The sequence below is a fragment of the Rhodofomes roseus genome (genome assembly GCF_022264815.1).
Source record: "Rhodofomes roseus strain CIRM-BRFM 1785 chromosome Unknown C8Q71scaffold_4, whole genome shotgun sequence".
Taxonomy (NCBI): Eukaryota; Fungi; Basidiomycota; class Agaricomycetes; order Polyporales; family Fomitopsidaceae; genus Rhodofomes; species Rhodofomes roseus.
The window spans coordinates 714,747-731,227 of record NW_025952960.1 but is presented as its reverse complement, the minus strand read 5'-3'; the positions used below and the strand labels follow the sequence as shown (position 1 = coordinate 731,227).

General features: G+C 56.3%; 8 protein-coding genes across 8 annotated transcripts; 1 reads left to right on the top strand and 7 right to left on the bottom strand.

The window, feature by feature from the left end:
* Positions 1 to 26: 26 nt before the first annotated feature.
* Positions 27 to 1,447, top strand: C8Q71DRAFT_829641 (uncharacterized protein; the record flags this gene model as incomplete). Its single annotated transcript, XM_047926344.1, has 1 exon — positions 27 to 1,447. One exon carries the CDS (start codon positions 27 to 29, stop codon positions 1,290 to 1,292), a length of 1,266 nt encoding a protein of 421 aa, XP_047782225.1. The 3' UTR covers positions 1,293 to 1,447.
* C8Q71DRAFT_422332 (uncharacterized protein) lies at positions 1,159 to 2,292 on the bottom strand. Its single transcript, XM_047918458.1, has one exon. The coding sequence runs from the start codon at positions 2,134 to 2,136 to the stop codon at positions 1,396 to 1,398; it is 741 nt and encodes a 246-aa protein (XP_047782224.1). The 5' UTR covers positions 2,137 to 2,292; the 3' UTR covers positions 1,159 to 1,395.
* A 202-nt stretch (positions 2,293 to 2,494) lies between these two features.
* Positions 2,495 to 4,455, bottom strand: C8Q71DRAFT_721240 (uncharacterized protein; the record flags this gene model as incomplete). Its single annotated transcript, XM_047921429.1, has 3 exons — positions 2,495 to 4,030; positions 4,153 to 4,207; positions 4,361 to 4,455. The coding sequence occupies 3 exons, from the start codon at positions 4,453 to 4,455 to the stop codon at positions 2,495 to 2,497; spliced, it is 1,686 nt and encodes a 561-aa protein (XP_047782223.1).
* Positions 4,456 to 4,775: 320 nt separating this feature from the next.
* On the bottom strand, positions 4,776 to 5,807 carry C8Q71DRAFT_422227 (Redoxin). Its single transcript, XM_047918457.1, has 5 exons — positions 5,553 to 5,807; positions 5,365 to 5,498; positions 5,277 to 5,311; positions 5,128 to 5,222; positions 4,776 to 5,073 (listed from the first exon to the last, which is right to left on the bottom strand). Exons 1-5 carry the CDS (start codon positions 5,721 to 5,723, stop codon positions 4,966 to 4,968), a joined length of 543 nt encoding a protein of 180 aa, XP_047782222.1. The 5' UTR covers positions 5,724 to 5,807; the 3' UTR covers positions 4,776 to 4,965.
* On the bottom strand, positions 5,808 to 7,262 carry C8Q71DRAFT_422226 (MRG-domain-containing protein). The gene is made up of 7 exons (XM_047918456.1): positions 7,010 to 7,262; positions 6,737 to 6,950; positions 6,586 to 6,684; positions 6,445 to 6,527; positions 6,183 to 6,394; positions 6,034 to 6,118; positions 5,808 to 5,977 (listed from the first exon to the last, which is right to left on the bottom strand). Exons 1-7 carry the CDS (start codon positions 7,171 to 7,173, stop codon positions 5,893 to 5,895), a joined length of 942 nt encoding a protein of 313 aa, XP_047782221.1. The 5' UTR covers positions 7,174 to 7,262; the 3' UTR covers positions 5,808 to 5,892.
* A 33-nt stretch (positions 7,263 to 7,295) lies between these two features.
* Positions 7,296 to 11,688, bottom strand: C8Q71DRAFT_820706 (uncharacterized protein). The gene is made up of 17 exons (XM_047926185.1): positions 11,337 to 11,688; positions 11,014 to 11,281; positions 10,826 to 10,946; positions 10,728 to 10,774; positions 10,562 to 10,676; positions 10,471 to 10,512; positions 10,133 to 10,415; positions 9,904 to 10,073; positions 9,733 to 9,853; positions 9,359 to 9,683; positions 9,128 to 9,305; positions 8,593 to 9,075; positions 8,470 to 8,540; positions 8,239 to 8,418; positions 7,981 to 8,178; positions 7,849 to 7,922; positions 7,296 to 7,795 (listed from the first exon to the last, which is right to left on the bottom strand). The coding sequence occupies exons 1-17, from the start codon at positions 11,410 to 11,412 to the stop codon at positions 7,560 to 7,562; spliced, it is 2,988 nt and encodes a 995-aa protein (XP_047782220.1). The 5' UTR covers positions 11,413 to 11,688; the 3' UTR covers positions 7,296 to 7,559.
* Positions 11,689 to 12,871: 1,183 nt separating this feature from the next.
* Positions 12,872 to 14,583, bottom strand: C8Q71DRAFT_422216 (kinase-like domain-containing protein). Its single transcript, XM_047918455.1, has 5 exons — positions 14,351 to 14,583; positions 14,000 to 14,274; positions 13,591 to 13,828; positions 13,087 to 13,537; positions 12,872 to 13,026 (listed from the first exon to the last, which is right to left on the bottom strand). Exons 1-4 carry the CDS (start codon positions 14,424 to 14,426, stop codon positions 13,122 to 13,124), a joined length of 1,005 nt encoding a protein of 334 aa, XP_047782219.1. The 5' UTR covers positions 14,427 to 14,583; the 3' UTR covers positions 12,872 to 13,026; positions 13,087 to 13,121.
* Positions 14,584 to 14,814: 231 nt separating this feature from the next.
* On the bottom strand, positions 14,815 to 15,820 carry C8Q71DRAFT_820704 (uncharacterized protein). The gene is made up of 4 exons (XM_047926184.1): positions 15,463 to 15,820; positions 15,310 to 15,413; positions 15,176 to 15,257; positions 14,815 to 15,109 (listed from the first exon to the last, which is right to left on the bottom strand). The coding sequence occupies exons 1-4, from the start codon at positions 15,639 to 15,641 to the stop codon at positions 15,016 to 15,018; spliced, it is 459 nt and encodes a 152-aa protein (XP_047782218.1). The 5' UTR covers positions 15,642 to 15,820; the 3' UTR covers positions 14,815 to 15,015.
* Between the last annotated feature and the right edge of the window lie 661 nt (positions 15,821 to 16,481).

Here is a 16,481-nt window from a genome sequence, read left to right as displayed (position 1 = left end):
CGTCCCTCCCCCGAGGGGCCGAGCCAATGCCCCTGGACTACGGTTTCGTCTTCTATCCCGAGGCCGGCGGACGCGCCGGTAGCGGCGCGCTCGTGCGCCCTCTTGATGTCATCCCAGCGACGAGTCACTCCATCGGAGAAGCGGTCGCAGCCCTGAAAGTGGTGACAGACACGCCCCGCGACGCCCCCCTTAAAATCATCCTGTCTACGCAGGCCCTGGCAAAAGACATGACGGAACGCCTCCAACGATGGGAGGACAGAGGCTGGATTGGAATCGCAGGGAGCCAGGTTCTGAGGGCCTTGGTGAACAAGCTCCGCCAGCGATGCGCGCCGACCATATTCGGTAAAGCCTCTAACAGCGCTGAGTATACGATACGGAACAATGCCTGCGACCTGGCTAAAGAGCAGTTCCTAGCCCAGACAACCACCACGATCCGCCTGTCCATCGACAAGGCCTTCGACCTGACAGGCGCGAAGCTGTCGACGCTTACCCAGGCAATAGCGTACAGAGGAATACGGGACCGACTCCGGTTGCAGGACCGCCCACGAACAGCTGGACAGGTTCAGCGGACAACTGACAACTCGAAGGGGCCCGGGCTGCGCGCCGCGACGACGGCGGAACTGTGGACGAGCATACGACATAAAGACTTCCATAGGAAGATTGTTGACTTCCTCTGGAAAGGCATGCATGAAGCCCACAAGATTGGCCCCTTCTGGGCACACATATCGGGCTACGAAGAGAGAGCCGACTGCCCAACGTGCGGGTGCAGAGAAACTTTGAGACACATTCTAACTGAATGTACTGCCACGGGCCAGGCTTTGATCTGGAAACTCACCCAAAACGCATGGAGGAGAAGATCCAAGACATGGCGGACACCGTCCCTGGAGGACGCCCTGGCAGCAGGCCTAGGCCGCTACCCTCGAGGAGTAGGCGAAAAGCCGAGAGAACCCCTCGCTCGCCTATGGAGGATCCTGGTGTCGGAGGCAGCGTACCTCATCTGGAAACTACGCTGTGAGCGAGTGATCGGACATGAGGATGACCCAGAGTGGCAACACTCCCCTACCGCTACAATACAGCGATGGTACGCCTCTCTGAATAGAAGGCTACAGCTCGACCTGGTGGCGACCAGGAGGAGCTTCGGACGGCTAACAGTCTCGAGACGACTCGTTTGGTCCACATGGACAGCGATAGTCGGTGACGAACTTGGCCTACCGGAAGACTGGACTTTAGTCCCGCGGGTTTTAGTGGGTATTGACCCGGAAGTATGTAGGATCGAGGAAGATCCCGGGTAACTGAGCCCCACACTGGCCGTAAGAGCCGTGCGTAAATTAGCATTTTTCCCTGGTAAGCATTAGCGGGCGCAGCCCGCACGCTGGCTGGACCGATGGGGACGACCTATTGTCGCCTGCCAAGGTTCATATAAGCCATCCAAAAAAAAAAAAAAAAAAAAAATATATCCGGGAAGCGCTCTTCGACGCAGATGCCGAAGGAACCCATGTATCCTTCAATCAACCGCTCGAGACCATGGGGCATCAATTGGCTAGCAGTCATCGGCCAGAGAAGACTACCAGCATGCTTTCTTCGGTTACGTTTGAGGCCGCCCAGTGCAGTAATCCCAGCAACGGTCCTCGATTCGACGGCGTCGTTCAGGATCCCAGAGAGATGGCGCACGAGGGCCTGAACGAAATCCTGGAGGGTAAAGTGGCGGGTGGGTTTGAATCGGTGCAGCGACTCGAGCAGCCGATCCGATGCATCGAACGGTAATGTGCATGTGCATACGCTGAAGGTGTCATTTAGGTCTCTTCGCTCTTGCATCATCAACTGTTCTTTCCAGCCGCTCCTGCCAGTGGTCCTCATCCATTCGATTGACCTTACATGGTAGATGTTTCTCGCGTCGATGTGGGCCGAGCGTGGCAAGCTCAAGAAGGCAGCACAAGCGCTCAGGTACTCCGGATATGCCTTGCGGATGTCCTCGTACCCGTCGTTCCAAGCGCGCGTCCATGGCAAATGGTTCCTCGGCTTCCCTCCCATCCAAGAGGTGGAGGCAACCACAAAGAACTCGAGCGCATCGTGTTGGACGTGCTGGGTCATGCAAGACGTGAAGAGCCGGGCAACGTCATCTCGGATTATGGACATCTGGATAATTCAACACTAAGCATCAGTCGGAACCAAAGCTAACAATTACAAAGGTAACACTCACTCACTGTACGGCAGGACGATACTTGGGGGTATGAAGACATGTACAGTCGAGTTCCTTCACGACTTGATGGCGATTGATGAGGGTGGCGTGAGAGTTTCCCGCGGCTAACCGCATCATGATCCAGAATCGACTCCTGACTCGGAGAGTCGGAGAGTCTTGAACCTCAGGTATATCATCACAAGTAAAAGTGGTTGTCAGAGCCATGGCTTGTTGGAGAAAACTCGACTCTAATACCAGCTGATGACACTACCGTATTGATTCCAGACCTGAACAGATTACTGAACAGCGCCTTGATCACACTGCTCGGTCACCGAGCGGCGGCGAGCTCCCGTGCAACTCCCGAAACGCCTCCGTCATGGTAGCTTCGCTGTGGTCGTTTCGCGCAGCCATCAAGTCCTGCGTATGGCAGGCGCAATCTCGCGCCAACGCGCCAAGATCCTCGTCCGCTCTGCATGCATCGATGAATGACTGGCGACCTCGGTCAGCGGCAACGGCGCTGACGCTCGGGAGGCGTGTCCTATCTGAAAGCACGCGCATCTTCGCACAAACAGCCTTGTGGGAGAACGTTGCGTGCTTCCAGGCTCGTGTCTGGCACTCACGCGAGCAGTAGCGCATAACACCGCAGCCCGCGCACCGGGCGAACGACCGCCCTGCGGTCGCGAATGTCTCGCGGCATTCTGGCGCGGCACACCGCCGCATTGTGATAGCCCAGATGAGACCGTTGAATGCGGCGACGAAGGGGTCCGCGAACCTCGAGGCAGCTTGCATCAAGTTGTACGTGTCGACGATTTCCCTGCAGTAGTCTGTGGTGTCCGTGGACGGTTTGTGCGCATAGAAAGTCGCACCGTAGCAGGCGAAGAGCTGGATGAATCTGGTGATATCCTCCGCGGTGAAGATACTCAGGCTGGTGCCGTCGAGGAAGAGAGGTAACTCTTTGATGAGCGCATCGCAAACAAAAAGAATGCCGCAGCATTGGCATCCTCCCTCCGGACCTCGGGGCCAGACCACGCGGACGAACATGGCGATATCCGTAGCATTAACAATACCACCATCCGCAAGACGGCCGCAACACTCCATGAGAAGTATGAGGGTTTCCATCCAGCTCAGTTGCGTGCCAATATCGACAGGCCTTCCGAGTGTCCGGCGCCGCTCCACCAAGAGACCCATAGCGAGGTGGCTGATCTTCATTGGCCATTCGGGGTCCAACTGGAGAAGATACGGGATTATGGAGCGACCACGGATGGCAAGGAGATTGTTGATCAACAGGAGGGTTTCTTCGATTCGGGGTTCGCCGCACAAGCGAAATGTCGCCGCGTAGCCCTGCATTGACCTCTCGAGACCATGGGGTATGAGCTCGCTGGAATCCTTAGGCCAAAGAGGCACTCCAGCGTACTTCTTGCGGTTCTTCTTGAGACCACGTATAGCGGTAACACCTCCCACAGTCTTTGACGTGACCGCATTGTGCAGGACGCCAGCGAGGTGCCGAACAAGGGCTCGGATGAAGTCCTCGAGAGTGAATAGACGGGTGGGTTCAAACGTGTGCAGCCACTCCAGTAGTCTCCTCGTGTTCTCGTCTGGTGGCGTAGAGCATGTGCATGTACTGATATCGGTGTTGATTTTCCGAACCTCCTCTTCCGAGCGCGGCAGGCTCAAAAAGGCCATACACGCGTTCAGGTATTCGGGATACGTCTTGCGGATGTAGTCGTATTCGTTAGACCGAGGTATGAGGAAGCGCACGTCCAATGCGTAGCGTTTTCCGTTGCCTCTCCCGTCCAATAGGTGGAGACATGCGCAAAGGACTCTGGCGCAGTGTATCGGATGGGCAGCGTCCTGCATGCAATCCGTGAAAAGCAGAGCCACTTCGTCCAGTACCCTGACGGGCATTCTATGACTACGAAATCGGCCGGACCGGGTGAGTTTATATTACGGCGTATGTAATACTATTCACTTACGGCGGGGTAGCAGGTAGAGCGCACCAGTAGAGCGTATAGTGTAAACTCGTGATACCTACAGTAAGTATGCGCGACTTTGACCGTTGCAATGTGGCGTGGGATTTTGGAAGACACCGCCGACGAACCGTCACGGAATTGAATAAGTTATTAGCCACTTTCTGGTCCGACATAAAGAAGCTTGAATCTGCAACTGTACAGAACGACGTACATATTCGCAATGACACCAGTGTAGATACGATGACCGGACCACACGAGGAGTGCAGCCGTGAGCGCACACCAGGCGCACACCGCTGACAGTGGCATGATTACCGGGTCGGTGCCAGACAGCTCGTGGTCCAGCGTGGCCCATTGAGTTTTCGTCTGGCTTGATGTGGGAGAGTATTTCTGAGTTAAACAACCCGTGTGATGAGAGTAGGAAAGGTCAACATGGACGGAGCTAGATGAGAGCCGTCGTGTGCATCAAGGGCGCCCGAGGAACTGGAATACCCCAAACTCTCTCAGGCATCGTGAATGACGCTGCATCTGGTCACCTCTCGATCGGTCGAGGACTTGTCGTGCGTCCAGAGCACGATATACACGGCGATACTTGAGGCTTCCCACCATATGTTGTGTGAACAATCGAATAGCTGAGCCCTAAATAGCGGATTGATTTCCAGTCTCCACCGGCAATGCGGTCGAACCTTGACCAACCAACTGCGACCGCAACAGATGGCCTCGGGTCAAAGTCGATGGGAGTTCCGTCTATTCTGCAAACTCACACCTCTTATTACATTCAAGTTGTCCTACCATTCTACGCGCACGGATTTGGTTCGTTCAGAGCAGTGGCAAGATCTTGTCAGCGGCGCAAATGGTCAACTGGGATGTGACGGGTTCCACAGCGACGTGAGTGACAGTATCGTCCTCGGTGACAAGGACGAAGCGCTGTGCGTGGCTACATGTGAGAACCGGATGGGGGTATGTACTGGGGGGACGTACCTTTGACCGCGGCGCACCGAGCAACTCCGACGCATCAAAGAGCATGCCGAGAGCGCCAACAAACGCGCCCTTGTCATCCGCGATGAAGTGGATAGCTAGAAAAATGTCAATGGGCCTTTTTTCGCATGGGATAGGCGAGCAAAACTTACGCGTCCCCCCTGGGGCAAGCTGCTCCTTCCACGCTCTGGATGGGTCAGCATGTAAGCAGCGTAGTGATGGCAAGACAGAGTAACGTACTTCAAAGTAAAAACATCGTTCACAGCGACAACGTAGATGTTTTCAATACCCTTCTGCTTGAATTGGTCATAGGCCTTGATGTAACCGGGAATCTGTGCACTGCACGTCCCGGTGAACGCTCCTGGTACGCCAACCTGTCATTTTACTTCAACGATGTCTGCATACACCCGGGGAGCCGTATAGCGTACAAAGACGTTTCTCCCCTTGATACTCTCGAAAGTGAACGTCTTCGCTGCCTCTTCCTCCTTCACCGGTACTTTGGTCGGGATCGTAGCGCCAGGCTTGACCTCTGCTGCGCTCATGAGCGAGACAGCAGCGGAGTGGGCGACCTGAGTAGCAGTGGAAAGCAGAGATGCCATGGTCTAGTAGTAGATGAGCAGAGGGAAAGAGATGGAGATGGGCGACGAAGGGCGCGCAGGAGTTTATATAAACGTCCTGTGCCACCCAAGGCCGCTTCGCCCATCGCGTGACGTCATAGAAGCCGGGCGTCACACACGTCACACCGCGGTCACAGCAAGCCATAGCAAGTCAAGAACGTGAGATGTTCTGGTACGCTACGCTCGCAGACTCGTACTCGTGGATGAATATCCGCTGGGCCTCCTTTGCCATGTATCTACATATCCACAATATCAGCAAGGATAATCACAAAGGCAATTGGTCCATACTCACACCATCAATTCATTTGCATAGTCTCGAACGAGCCCGACTGACTCCGCATCCATATGTGAACTCGCCACCATTTGGGGCAGACTCACTGTGGGACAGTAACATGAGCCCGGATACCCCACATGCAGACAAGCAGATACCGAGGCACGCACCAAGCATTCGTAGCAGATGCTCCGCGCCGTAGATTGCACTCATCTCCTTCTCTTGCCCCACTATCACGGTGGGACCGGTCACGTACTTCTTGCGTATCTCCGCATACTGCGGTCGCTCAAATCGGTATAGAAGGTTTGCTCCCAGGGCTCTGTCAAAGTATGTCTGCAAGCCAGCTACTATTGTTGGCAACAGAACCGGAGGATCCTTCAGGCTGGTGAAGACGTCACTAATGGTAGAAACATGTGAACATTGTCTGCGCACTGAGACGGTTTCTCCGCGAGAACGTATTGCTTGAACTCCTCTAGCAGCGCTACCACATTCGGTGTCCTCGGTAGGCTTACGAGCTGGTATCACAGTCAGCACGGGCGGGAGAGTGGGATGGTGCATCCGAAGGCGACGAACCTGGTTGTTCTTCGTCACAGCCTCCCAATCATCAACCAGAAGCACCTTCAGAGATTCGGGAACATTGAGCCGCATCTCCGGCCGCTTGCTAGAGTCATCCTGCCGAGGGTCCTGTGAGTGCGGCAGGGCGTCGCCGCTGGCCAACACATACCTCCTCCCGACCTCGCTTCGTACCACGCGTCCCCCCATCCTTACGCCCCAGCCGCGCAGGATCCTTCGCAGAAGCAGACTTGTTCGCGCCTTTTGCGGCAGATGCGGATGACGAGGATGCAGCAGCCGATGCTTGTGCCTGCAAGGCCTTCTGCAGCGCGATGTTCGTCTCATTGAACTTGAGCAACCGAGAGGGCTGCACCCATTCATCCCATCTATGTATGGGTATTTTCTGTCAGATGAATAGCAACGATTTCAGATAGGGACGGCGTACGTCTGCTTCCAGCCCTTGTAATGGACAAAGTAGTGTGGCCCGACCGAGCCGAGCTTCGTATTTAACTCGTCCCAGTGCTCCATTTTCAGGACTTTGGCCTCATATACGAGAGGGCCATGGTAGCACAAGACCCTTTCGTTGGGTGCAAAGACACCTGTTGACATCTCTGAGTGTACAGCGCGTCAAGAGGTGCAGCAGATGATGGTGTGTAGCAGAGTCGTGATAGGCGCCACATGCCCTCACCAGCCTCGCCTGTCCATGTCGCCTCAAGCCGACATCCGTTGTTAACTCTAATGATGCTTCAGACTGTATTCGTGAAGCTGATTACAATATGTACATGTGTGTCAACAACAATGCGTAGATGGTACACAGCAAGGCCGCTCGGGGCCCGATGATTAAGGAAGGAAACTACACATTATCGGAGACTTTTCTCCTCGTGCGTGCGTAAGCTCTATCGTGAAACTTGATAAGTCCTTGATGCGGCGGAGAGCCGCCATGTCGTGTGGAATGCGTTAGAAAGTGGCCATAGCCTGCGTGGTGCAGCCCGAGCTTAGTGCTTCTTCTCCGCGTCCGACTTGACGGGAGTCGCGGTGCCCGTCGCGCCGGCCTGCTTGTCCTCCGCGCCGCCCTTCGAAATTCGGTAGTACGACTCGCCGTTCGAATCGTGCTCGTGGACGAGCGTGAGGCGCTGCATCTCGGTGAGAAGGTTCTCGAGCCTGGTGTTCTTGTGGCTCCGGTTGCGGCGACCGATGTTGTCGAGCCACCTGATCTTGTTCAGGAGCCAGTCTGAACGCATGTATGAGCAAGAATACGATCACGAATAGGCTGTGAGAACTCACAGGCAACGCCAACCGTGACGACGACCCCGAAGGAGTAGCACCAGATCTTCACAACAGTGACGATATCGAGCCAACTGAAGAACCGATCAATCTCCGCAACGCCGTAGACCCGAGCGACAACGAGCTACTCACCCTCCGTGGACAGCCGGACCGGACAACCAACCGAAGAGGGCGAAGATGGTGGCGAGAGCGTCTACACCGAGGATGGCGCCGACGAGCTGCCAGGACGGCCAGACGAACGGGCCCGAGTCAGGACCCTGAGACATACGGGTGATAAGGATGACCCAGGACTCCGTGAGAGCGACCTCCAGGAAAAGAACCTCCTGGACGCTAGATAGCACGCGAAGTCAGTTGCTATGGTGTGTGTGAGGGACCGCTCGGAAAACGCACCTTCCGAAGTTCTGGATGATACCGCCGTCGCTGAGGAAGAGAGTGCCGCGGATGATCCAGGTGCCGGCGGCGAGGAGTAGACCCATGATAGTCGAGATAATCCACACCTTGGGAAGTTGCCAATCGACCGGTTTCCGATCGTATGGAGCATTGTCGTAGGCGATGGCGATCGTGGCAACACTACGTGGATTGTGAGCTGCGGATATACATCAGGCGCGAAGCTGGACATACTCAGCAAATATAGCGATGAAGACAATGAGGTCGACACGTATGGTCTCGTTCAGAATGAGCATGGACGTGCACTGTTAGCGATTCGTCAGCAGCTGCGTACACTGGCGTGGAGGAGGTGCGTACCAGGTAGACCTCGAGGTGGATACAAAGCGCAATGCGGTAGACGATGTAGGCCTTCATCCGGTGGAAAATCTGGCGAGCGACCTTGATAGACGTAATGATAGTGCTGAGACCCTCGTCGAGGAAAACAACATCCGCAGCCGTGCGCGCCGCGTCCGAAGCACCCTCCACAGCGATACCACAGTCCGCCTTCTTGAGCGAGGGCGCGTCGTTGACACCGTCACCAGTCATGGCCGTCAAGTGGCCACGCTCCTGGAGCATCGCGACGACCTGGTACTTGTGCTCCGGGAAGACCTCCGCGAAACCGTCCGCGCCCTCGATGAAGTCGCGCACTTCCGAGCCGGGCATGCTGCCAGTGATGAGACGCTCCGAGTCGTAGACGTGCGTGCCAAGGCCGAGCTGCTTGCACGTCTCGACGGCGATGGCGACGGCGTCACCAGTAAGCATCTTCACGCTGATACCGAGGTCCATGGCTTCGCGGATGGTCTGTCAGAATTGTGAGTTACAATGGAGGCGTTGACCATGAGCGAAGACATACAGCAGCCGTATCGCCACGCGGCGGGTCGAACATGCAAAGCATACCGAGCAGCTGCCAGGGCTCGCCTTCCTCCTTGCACGCGACACCGAGCGAACGGAAACCACGCTGAGCAAATTCAGCAGCTTGGGCACGGTACGCAGCCACGGTCTCCTGGGGGAAGCTATCAAGGCGCAGGATGCTATCGCAGTATGAATGTCAACAAGGTCCAATAGATACAGACAAGCCACGTACGCGTTAGGGGCGCCCTTCGCGCAGGTGTACTTCCGTCCATCCCTTTCGACCTCAGCCGTGATACGCTTGGAGACGGGGTCGAAGGGCTTGAACTTGTGCGTGTGCCAGCCGCGGCGGAGGATCTCCTGCGCTCCGGGGTAGTCCTTCAGTCCGACGATGGTGACCTTGTCGATGGGGTCGAGCGACTTGATGTTGTGCGACGAAGCGAGGACAGCCACGGCCATCAGCCAGTCGGGGTCTACGCCAGGCGCGACGAACGGCTCGTTCAGAGAGAGCTTGTTTGCCGTAAGCGTACCAGTCTTGTCCGAGCACAGGATGTCGACGCCTGTGGAGGAAAATCAGATTACGCTGATAGACTGAAGGTGGATACTTGCCAGCAAGAGATTCGATAGCGGTGAGCTTCTGCACGATCGCCTTGCGCTTCGCGAGATAAGCAGCACCGACAGCCATCGTCGTGGTGGTGACACAGGGAAGACCGACAGGCACACCAATGATCTGTTGTCTCGTCAGGTGGACATTCGCGCGCACAACACAAATATACGAACCAGGAAGATCAGGGCATACACCAGCAAGTTGTTGTCCTTCGGCTCTGCGATGCCAACGTGTCTGAAGAACCCGCCGATCCAGACGATGAAGATGAACCCGATGACAAGACCAAGGAGCGCCGTGCCGATACCGCCCAAGACGATCTGGAAGTGGCCGATGTCGTTGGAAGCTAGATTCACATTCGACGTTAGCGATCACCGCTGCTAATCCCGAGAGCGAAGAACGTACCCAAGACAAGTCGCGCAGTGTTCCCGACGAAACTGTACGGCGCGCTGACGGTGACCATAGCGTACACCTTCCCGCGCTTAACACCGCAAGTGTAGTAGGCGACGTCGCCGACGAACTTGTCCACCGCGAGGGACTCTCCCGTGATTGCGGACTGGTCGACCGCGCAGACTGAGGGGCCCTTGTCGACGCCGGATGCCGTGCTGGAGTTTGACAACCCGCGGCCGCGCTTCTCCATAAGCATCCTGGCCTTGGAACCATTCTTGTCGGCGTAGTCCGCAACAATCTGCACAAAAGGTATGAATAATGATTTCGCTATCAGGTTGAGTGTGTGCACGTGCCCTGGCATCCGCGGGGATGGTGCTGCCTTCCTCCAAGACGAGCTGTGGACAAGATCAGAACCGGCGGGAGTGACGGTAGAAGCCAACCTACGATATCGCCGGGCACGAGGTCTCGAGCCTCAACCTCCTGCTCACGACCGTCACGGACGACAGTCGCTCTCATAGCGATACCGGCTTTGAGTTGAGCGACAATGTCACCAGCTTGCCTACGATGCAGTGTTAGGTGCATGCAGTGACCAATCCATGCGAATGCTTACTTCTCCTGGTACCAACCGACCAGAGCGTTCAAGAAAAGGATACCGATCTACGAAGACATCAGTCCGCAGGCTAGATGCTACTCAGGAAGAGGACATACGATGACACCAAAATCGATCCAGTCACGCAGACCGGCTGAAAGACAGACAGCCAGTTCCATGACGTAGAGGATAGGACCGCGGAAGTACGAGATGAACTTCAAGATCTGGTTCTCATCGGGACTAGACACGACGCATACAGCAATCATCAGCACTCCTGGCCATGCAGAGATGCAGAAGATGTCATCACCTCTCCAGCTCATTGTAGCCAGCGATGGATCTGCGCCTTTCGATCTCGGCGCCAGACGTCAAGCCGGTCTGGACGTCGGTGCGAAGCCAGTCGGCGGGAACTTTGAGCTCCTTCGTACTCTTGACCTTGATCTTCTTCCACGGGGAGAACCAAGGGCGGTAATACCCGGTCTCTTCTTCCCCTCCGTCGTCGTCGCCGTGGTCGAGCTTGGCAGCCTCAGTGCGCGCGAAGCGCAGGATGTTGTCGTACTCGTCGCCTCCTTCAAACACTACATGGCCCAGATCAGCAGACGCAAACGCAGCAGTGGATGCGAGCGAACGTACTTGGCTTCTCTGCTTGTGTGGCGCTGTCGGGAGTGCCCAAAGCAGCCTCCTCGTCATGATGCCCGCGAGTAGCCATCGTCGTGGTGAAGGATGTCGAGCGTCCGGTACTGTACGTGTCCAGAACACGGGGGATCTAGAGGACATGAGGAACGCCATTATATCCCAGCGCGCACAGGCGCTCCGGGTTTCCCTGCAAGGGATCGCAGCATTTCGGCGGACAGAGTCGGCCTGGCCTGCGTCGGACAGGAGCGCGAGATGACGCTGTAGCCTATCGAGCCCTGTCACCCTCGACCGAAGCGCGTACGCGCAGGGGACGCGAGTGCAGGATGTGCGGCCCGATAGGACCAGTCGTCCTAGTATGTTGGAGGGGGCCAATCGGCGTGCGCGTTCGCCGCCTCGTACGGGTTAGCTGTGCCCTGTGGACGGGTGACGAGTACGCATACGGCCACTTCGTGATGCAATTCGTATCGCGCCGTATCAGGAGCTGATTCCCTCTGGTCCGCTATGAAGGTCGCATGATCCAAGAACATGCACACAGAAGGTCCTCAATCACCGTGAAGTAGCGTTACACGGCCCTACGCGGGATTCGCAGGAACGACCACCGGAAGGCCACCGAACTGTCACTGCGAGACGGAAATCCGGAGTCAGTGGGAACTTCGCAAATAGACATTGACGCGGAGTACTCGCCTGCAGGACCCGAGGGCGCGCAACCGGCTTCAAACCGCCTGAGGGGGCGGCGGTGAGAGGTAAACAATCAAATATTTCGCGGGTCCGCGCAAATTTATTGTGATGTGCCAATCATACGCTGGCACGGAGACGTTCCTCGATGACTCACACAGTCGGCACTCGCGTCTGTGTCAGAAAGCTGAATTGGGGGCGTCGCGGGCGATACACATGCTGGTCGAAGTCAAGCAGTGGCCATTCTCAGCGGAGACGGCTGCGAGCCGATCGATCTGTGGCGGGCGCGTCGCCGCCACCGCCATAACTGAAACGCGCAGCCATTCCAGTCACAAAAGAGACACGCAAACGCACACAATTAGGGTTGTCCTATGTCATATGGGTTTTCATTGGCCAGAGCACGCAGAGCCAGTAAAGCGATGCCTCCTAGTAGTCCGCATAAATAACATATAACCTACAGTCCATAGTGATAACTCATAGTGAACCTAAACTGCCTGGTGGTTGGGGATGGATAATGGAGTACAACGATGGAGGTGGGCCTAAGAGCATACATACAAGCTAATATCGAGAGGACGCAGAAGCGAGAGCGCGTCCTATGGTTGCAATGAAGATAACGCCGGTCGCAGGAGACAGGCGTCGGGAGCCGGGACCCGGAGTCCACATACATACGAGACCCTGTCGCAAGGGCTGATCCATGGCGTCAGCGGCGGCAGGCTGCAGGCATAACAACGTCAAGACCCAATCCAGCACACCCGAACACCGACACGCTCACCGAATAAAAATACATATATAGCAGGGGCCTGCCAGCCACGAGGATCTCCAAGAATACCCGGCGCGCACTCCGCGCGAGCCCTGAGATGTCCGAAGGCGAGTGGGGCGCGTCGGAGGGCACCGGACATGTTCATTTACAGTGTCATTCGTGCACCGCGTACGCATATGCGTCGAATCTCGGACTACATAGCATATCGCGCGAGCACCTGACGATCAAGATTTTGCATGGCGTACTGGCCTGCTGAAAACCCAAAAGGTCAGTCAGACTGCCGAAACTCTTGTAGACAAGCCCTACTCACACCTGTGCATGGTATACCGACCACCGGCGTATCCTCACTATGAGGCTCGCCGCAATGCTGCGGCCGCTTTCGCTGTTTCAGCTGCCGCGCTGCATGCATGGCACGAGCGGCACTTCCTCTTGCGCTTGCGCTCATTCGGCTTCGGTACCGACCAATCAAATACCCAATCGTACTCGATCCGGTGCTTCTCCGCTAGCCCACGGAACAACGCACGAAGACCATCGTAGTCGGGCAGGTCGTCGAACTCGAGCCCGCGCACGTACTTGTGGAAGATGTCGAATTCGGCGGGGAGCCCGACGCTGAGGAACTCCTCGGTCTCGAGCTTCTTGTCGCGGATGAGGTTCCACGTCGTCGTCGCGTCAGGGTCTTTGATCTTCCGCCACGGCAGCGTGCCACGCATGAAGTAGATGAACATGTACGCGAGGGACTCGAGGTCGTCTCTACGGGAGCATTCTGAAGGAGCACACTAAGCCGCTGACGCTGTCACGTAGGTTGGGTTGACTCACCGACACCGAGGTGAGTGTTGATTGACGCGAACAGACATGTGCCCACGCCGTGCTGATCCTCCTGCGCGTACTGGATATGCGCGCCCGTACGGGGATCGCGATACTTCTTGGCCAGGCCGAAGTCGATGATATTGACAAGATACGGCGAGTCTTTCTCGGATTTCGCCATGACGAAGTTGCCAGGCTTCACGTCACGGTGGACGAGATCGCGCGAGTGGATGTACTCGATGCGAGATATCTACAAGCGCGCGGTCAGCGCCGTTTTAGGGTGTGACGCCACACGCGTGCGCCGCGCCTACTGGGACGCCCGTGAGGCAGCGCCATGGAGGCCCAGGAGCGACACCACATAATTCGCCCCGCGCACCCAACCGCGAAACGACGCGCACAGGCGATGGACAGAGGCACTCACCAATTGGTCTGCGAGAAGCAGTACAGTTTTGAGTGAAAAGTGGCGGTTGCACATGCGGAAGAGGTCTTCGAGCGAAGGCCCAAGCAGGTCGATGACCATGACGTTGAAGTCGCCGGCCCTGCCGGACCACATAATCCATGGTACGCCCGGTGCACCAGACAACGTTTTGTAGATCTTGGTCTCTTGTTGCAGAGGGCTGAACCTTGCAATGGCGGGCTCGAGCTTGATGGCCACTTCTTTCCCGGCGACGGTGTGCACGCCCTGGAAGACAGCGCCTGCACACAGACACGTCACAGCATACGCCCGTCAGCAAGCCTGATTCCAGACCGCGAACCAACGGGGAACTCGTACCGCAGCCACCGTTGGCAATCGCCTCTTCGACCTTGTACTTTCCGCCGAAGGCAAAATCCGTGTCGATGCGCGACATTGGAAGTCCGTGAACAGGAGACGAGCGTGAGGATGCGTATTCTAGCGTGGATGATGGCGTAAGAGCGGGCAACGGCGCGCGGAAGCAACGTGAGGCGGGCGTGGAGGACGTGAGGCCGGGTAGCCTGCGGCGTAGGGGGAATGATGTGGTTCGTGTTCAACCGTGGGGAGTGCCCGGCGTCCCTGGTCGCGTGTCTTACATAAGCCCCTGCCGCCCCCTGCCGTCGCCTTGTTTGGCATCTCAGCCACATCGGCGCATCGGGCCCAGAGCGGGCCTCCGGGCACCGCTCCTCCTGCTGGCTCATCCTTGCTCCCGGCCTCGACCTGCGACTTAATGTCGGTGCAATATGAGTGTCCCATTCTTGCCTGAGCATGCTGGACTTTGAGGAGGAAGTCTCAATTCGTACAACACACGGGACACCGTGGAGAAGCCTCGGAGAACAACATTGTCAACACGCAGCCTCATGTCAGACACTCGGAGGAACGTGTCTCGATTACATCGAAATCCATGAAAAGCGATTGCATGGTAACAGATCCTTAGCACGACACGTAACAAGCAAGACAAAGCATTGACAAGAGCGGGCCTTGGTCTAGATGGAGAAGAACATGACGAACTTCTCCTCGGCCGGGTATAGGATTGCGACAAGGCGTCTGACGTGGTTTGTGGTATATCGATTCCCGCCTCTGAGAGGAAAGAACACAAGAAGTTCAATGACTACTTGCGCACGTAGGCCGAACGCTGGCACGTACTTGACTTTGCTCACCCCGAATATCTCTCCGCCGACACGGCCGCTGAAGTCGGCCACGACGATAGGCGTAGTCTCGTCAAACGCTGCATGGTCTGTCAGATTATATTCTACATACATGGTAGCCAAGTTACTCACTCGGAGGCGAAAGCTTTACCCCTGGGACGCCAAAGAACGCGCTGAAGAACGTCGCATCCATGGTGGTCTCCACCATCGTCCGTTGTGCCTCATACTTCTCAAGTCTACTCCCTTCAGCCACACGCGCAATGTGTTCAGCAGACTTTGGCCTACCTCAACCCGCGCTGGATAGCATCTCCCAGCTCCTTCTTCGTCATGCCGCACTTGCCCAGCACCGCCGCCGCCTTCTTCTTGGTCGACGCGCGCGGCTTCTTAGCAGGAGGCGCTGCAGCAGCAGCGCTTCCCTCGACATCGCTATCCAGCGTGTGCTTGAGAGTGGTTCTCTCGGCCATGGGTGGTTACTGACTCTGAGTGCTGGAGATGGCTTTGCAGTGAGGAGGAAGTCGCGGTCGTCGAAGTCTGCGGAATATTACGTCGTCGGCCAGGCGCGTCGCGATGGCGCGTAGACAACGTGACCACGTGACGGCGTATACGGTTTCTTACATGGTTTCGGACGCGTGATGAAGGGTTGACTTCGACTTCCACAGTGCATAGAGCTCAAGGCCCCCCGTTGGCCTTTCTTCATCAAGTCTATTGGCAGACGAGACTAGCCCCAATGCACTCGCATTGAGGTGATCGAGTCCCACGTCCCCGCGGTCCCATCCGGCGCTGCTCAGTGCTCATAGTGTGCCATACCCAATTGTCCAACACATGATTTCCCACAGATAATTTTCCAAATACGATGACTTGAATTGTCCGCATACCAATTGGTCTGTCAGTTTCTCGAGACTTCGCTATGAGCCTATGACACGACGCAATCCGTCGGCCCGCATTGACAATCATATCGCCCCTAGTGAGCTCTTCCGTAGCTGTATCCGTTGACGGTTGAACAGCAGGTTTGTTACTCGGTATACGCCATGTTGGAGACCAAGGAGCCACATAAGAGAGATAGACATATTCACAAGCCATCACATCCGAGATCAAATTGCGAGGTAAGCAAATATATACTTGACTGTGTACGGCTGAAAAGCTTTACTTACTAGTGAGCTTAATCTACGCTGCCATGGCGACTACTGGAGTACCCACCAGCGACGAAGTTTCCGCACTCAATGGGACAACCCATCACCAATTCCTCGGAGCTGAGACATCGATCGTGCACCCCGATCTCGATGTCTGCTTTCCCTTGCTGGCAA